General features: G+C 42.1%; 1 protein-coding gene across 1 annotated transcript in view; it reads left to right on the plus strand.

The window, feature by feature from the left end:
- The window catches only part of LOC134185426 (rapamycin-insensitive companion of mTOR-like), a 24,248-nt gene that overhangs the window by 14,906 nt on the left and 4,342 nt on the right, over positions 1-5,000 (plus strand). The window contains exons 32-36 of the mRNA XM_062653205.1: positions 412-501; positions 558-664; positions 1,520-2,185; positions 2,333-2,474; positions 2,798-3,060. Of these exons, the coding sequence (XP_062509189.1) occupies positions 412-501; positions 558-664; positions 1,520-2,185; positions 2,333-2,474; positions 2,798-3,060 (1,268 nt within the window). The remainder of the gene's footprint in view (positions 1-411; positions 502-557; positions 665-1,519; positions 2,186-2,332; positions 2,475-2,797; positions 3,061-5,000) is intronic.

Consider the following 5,000-nt stretch of genomic DNA (forward strand, 5'->3'; position numbering starts at 1 on the left):
ATATATATATATATATATATATATATATATAGTTTGAAAATTCTAAAATTCTAAAGGTAATTTCTTCATGCGTTTTGCTGTATTGAATTATTCGTTCTCACAGTTGCTGCAAAACACTTTTCAGCGATTAGTGAGACTTTGGACATATAATGCTAGGATGATATATAGAAGGTTGCTGTTAGAGTCTATGGAGTTACGTATCAGGACATAGACGTATCTACTTGTAGTGATAGTGTGGAGAAAAAGCCACGTTTTAGGGATTAAGGATGGAATGGTTTCAATTTCAATTTCAATATATATATATATATATATATATATATATATATATATATATATATATATATATGTATATATGTTTGTATATTATCAATTGTGAAGCTACATCAATAAATTGAGATTCATGGTTTGCAGCGACATCTTGACAACTTCATCGAGACTCTCAACAATTCGTCGATGACTTCCAGTGACGTGCTGGACAAGAAAGCAGCCATCTGGGCATTGGCATGTAACTTACATCACATGTTACATGCATAAGCCATATTCGTGTGCATACATAGGGACACATTGGGACATCACATTGGGGAGTGCAACTGCTTCAAAATCAATATGTCATTGAACAGCTTGTTGAGGTGGCTGAAACAAGTCCGGTTTTATCGATCAGAGGGTTAGCATTTGCTAGAGATTTTATTTGTTTCAACATTTGTCTGTTTGGCATTGAGCTGTGTAGCGACAGGTTGTTTTGTTCGTGTGTGTGGTAGTCTGCTTTGGTATTCATTTATTTGTTTGTTTTATGTTTTTTGTTAGTTTTGTGGTATGGTTGCCTCTGGCTGCCTGCATGCCTGTTTGTGTGAACTTTGTGTTTTTTGTCTGTTTGTATGTATGTGGGTGTTTTGTTTGTGTGATGTTTTTGTTTGTGGTCTGTTTGTTTGTCTGTATGTATGTATGTTTGTCTGTTTGTTGTTAGTTAGTTTGTTTTCGTTTGTTAGTTAGTTTGTTTGTTAGTTTGTTTGTTAGTTTGTTTGTTTGTTTGTTTGTTAGTTTGTTTGTTTGTTTGTTTGTTAGTTTGTTTGTAAGTTTATAAGTTTGTTTGCTAGTTTGTTTGTAAGTCTGTTTGTTTGTAAGTTGGTTTGTTTGTTTGTTAGTTTGTTTGCTTGTTAGTTTGTTTGTTTGTCTGTTTGTTTGTAAGTTTGTTTGTTTGTTTGTTTGTTTCTTAGTTTGTTTGTTAGTTTGTTTGTTTCTTAGTTAGTTTGTTTGTTAATTTGTTTGTTTGTTTGTTAGTTTGTTTGTTTGTTTGTAAGTTTGTTTCTTAGTTAGTTTGTTTGTTTGTTTGTTTGTTTGCTAGTTAGTTGGTTGTTTGTTAGTTTGTTTGCTAGTTTGTTTGCTTGTTTCTTTCTCTACATTTCCTTATTATTCTCCATTTATCTACCTGTTTGTCTGTCTACACGCTACATGCAAATTAACACATACAAACCAGATACACTACGTTAACACAACTTCACACCAATTCTCCATTCCACAGAACTGCATTCTACGCCCTTTCTCTCATCGCAAGAACGAAACTCGGCTCTAATCGTTTACACGAACTCGGCTGGCTCTGTCTGCGACACAACGGCGAGCAACAATGGCCAGTCACAGAAATAACACCTCAATCTGCTAGCGATTCAGACACTTATTCTCTAGACCGTCCTCTCAGCACTGATGCTACTGGTTTACCCACTCCATACACACCCGTCTTCAATGAGTTTAACCATCCAGATTTGACCGCTTCACGTGATGCAACGAGTCTTGACTGGGTCACTCTACCAAGACGAAGTGTTGCTCGACAGAGACATTCACTCGGGCTTGATCTCGTGTCCCCAGTTGAGAAAATAGGAGCACACATGCCATTACAGAAGACAGGGAGTTTGGGTGCCATGTTAGACACTGACCACACGTTGGTTGGTCTGAAGCCATCAAGCTCAGATCAGAGGTTAAATGTTGATGAAGCTAAGCCTTCTAAGCACAAACGGAACTTGTCGTATGGTGGGAATACTGAACCAGGAATGAGGTCATCGTCGTTGTTTACGTCTCCGAAGGCGTTAAGACATAGTGCAGCAACACTGGGCGTTGAGATAAATGCTGCGCTAATATATGGAAGGAAGACAGCTCGTCCAGTGAGCATGATAGCCGATGCTGAAACGATGAGGTGTTTATGACATTCTGTGTGTGTGTGTGTGTGTGTGTGTGTGTGTGTGTGTGTGTGTCTGTGTGTCTGTGTGTGTCTGTGCGTGTGTCTGTGTGTGTGTGTCTGTGTGTGTGTGCAAATTGTTAATAGTTGTGTTTGTGTGAGTAGTAAGTTGTATGTTGGAGCGTCACCGGTGTTGGAGAAGTCGATGTGGAGTGATGGTACGTTGATGAGGAGAAGCAGCTCGTTGACACTAGAAGGAGGGTACATTGGCTTGACTGTGCCCTCAAACTTGGATGCCTTTTATACGGTTAGAACAGATACAATGTTAGCTATACAACTAAATGGTGTGTGTGTGTGTGTGTGTGTGTGTGTGTGTGTGTGTGTGTGTGTGTCGGTGTGTGTGTGTGTGTCGGTGTGTGTGTGTGTGTGTGTGTGTGTGTGTGTCGGTGTGTGTGTGTGTGTGTCGGTGTGTGTGTGTCGGTGTGTGTGTGTGTGTGTGTGTGTGTGTGTGTGTGTGTGTGTCGGTGTGTGTGTGTGTGTTGGTGTGTGTGTGTGTGTGTGTGTGTGTGTGTGTGTGTGTGTGTGTGTAAAATCAAAATTGTAAATGTTTGTCATTTTTTGCCATTGCAGGTTGAGAGTTTTGAATTCAAGGGATCTTGGCCTTGTGCGTTTCCTACTGATGCTAATGAAAAGTTTATGGATCATTTGCGTGTGAAAGGGTCTACTCCGAATTTTCCAATACCAAATTATGAGCAAGATTCAGATGATCAACAAGATGAAACGGACGGATTTTCGGTAGTAGATCAGCTAATGTTAAGGAAAGAGTTGTTCAGACTGCTGGGAAATTTAGCTACAGCTGTGGGTAGCAAAGCGACACAACAAGGATTAAAGATGTAAGAACTGCATGTCATTTAGGTAAATTAATGTTTTAAGCAGCAAAATCCTCAGACTGTTAGCATTTTTATGAAGTTTGATAGTTGGACGTGGAGACACAGACAGACAGACAGACAGACAGACAGATCCCGGATGATGACCGTGTGAGATTCAAACTTTGCATTTGCTATTTTTGCTGTTTTTTTCCCTGTCACCCGATGTCTCGTTCTGAACCTTGTCCGTATCAGTCCTGCAAAGTGTCTGTCACCATAGCCTCGAATTTCCAGACCAGAGAGCGCGCGAAGCACGCGAACTCTAGTCTGGACCAAGTTGATACTAAAATGATTTCGGAAGTATTTATCGATAGTGTGCTAAATGGTGTCTACCAGCGTAGGATTGTTTTACCTAGATCAACATATCATTTGTAAATGTCATGAGATCTCACGAACAAAGAAGAGACGTCTGCCGTGTTTGCGGCGATATCTTGGTGGACGGCATGAAACCACGACTCTTTGATTCTTTGGCAGACCGCTAGCCAGTCTAACCGCTCGACTAGCGAGACTACCGCTCGACCAGTTGTCAAAGGTGATGGTCTGGCGACGCTGCTGTGCATGTCCTCTCACCGCAAGCTTGAAAATATTGAAGAACTGAAGCTGAAACTAAAACTAAGATGTGTGTGTGTGCAGACTCTAATCATTGTTCTGGCATGCAGAGTTCAGTCATTGTTCTGGCGTGCACTTAGCCGCCCACGAGGATTTCACACGCGCACAATCAGTGCTAGTGCACTTAGTATAACCAATTATTGCTAAGCCAATCAGAATTTACAACCGAGATTCGGGTTATAGAAGCTGATTGGCTTAGAAGGGCTATTTCCGAAATCATTTTAGTATTGACTTGGTCCAGACTGGAGTTCGCGCCCTTCACGCGCTCTCTGGTCTGGAAGTTCGAGGCTACTGTCACCACTCAGCGTGTTCTTTGCCATGTTCGGCAAGTTTGCGATCCAAATCTCCGTTCAGCTGATTTCGTAGCTCGCTTGCGTCGTCATCAATGTTCTTTCTGTGGGAACTGGCTTTTGAAACTGAGTCAACATTCATCTCAATGCAGATCTCGCCATCAATGGTCTAGTCATGAACAGAGAGAGCGTCATTCCTGGAATCCGCACTTTCTCAGAACATAAATCTGGACCCGGAAACTACTGCGTGGAAGTACATCCGGGATCTTACAGTAGAAGACATTCTGAAAGCTGTGCCTCCCAGAGTTGTCCAAACTATCCATCCTACAGGCAAAGCATGTTTCCAAGATTGCTGTGTCGTAGCGCTTGGAAAGATTCGTGATGATCTCTCTGATGAGTTAGCATGGAAACTCTTGTCTCTACTGCCTCGCATGCTTCTTACTCCTCTGGCGAGGGGAGGAAACATGGTTTACGTCGCATGAAGGCTGCTTACCACCAGTTTCTCAGCTGAAATTGGTCAGATCTTATTTGCCTGCAAGCGTCTCTTCCCGGGAAGTCACACACCACTGGGGATAATGCAAGAAAAATGGCAGCTCTGAGGTTAGTGAGATGTGGAGAGTTGTCACGTGCGTTTAGAATTCTAATCAGTAACGGTCTGGCTCCGTCCACTGAGGATACGGCAAGGAAATTGATCTCCAAACACCCTCCCAAATCTTCAGCACTTCCCCCTCCACCCAATGTTAGTTATGAGTCGATCATCTTGTCTAGGTTGTTACTTTTCGATTCGATCAGGCAAGCTCCACGTGGATCTGGTGCTGGTTAGTGGTTGGCATTTCAAGCATTTTAAAATCCTACTGGAGAATGAGGATACTGCGGATGGTCTTTTCTCTGCCTGTTCGACTTTTGCTAAGGGAATGTTCCCCTTGTGGCTGCCACCCTCTTTCTTCTTCAAGACTGATCTCTCTGCCCAAGCCAAATGGTGATGTGAGACCCATTGACATCAGGGAA

Source organism: Corticium candelabrum, chromosome 10 (assembly GCF_963422355.1).
Source record: "Corticium candelabrum chromosome 10, ooCorCand1.1, whole genome shotgun sequence".
NCBI lineage: Eukaryota > Metazoa > Porifera > Homoscleromorpha > Homosclerophorida > Plakinidae > Corticium > Corticium candelabrum.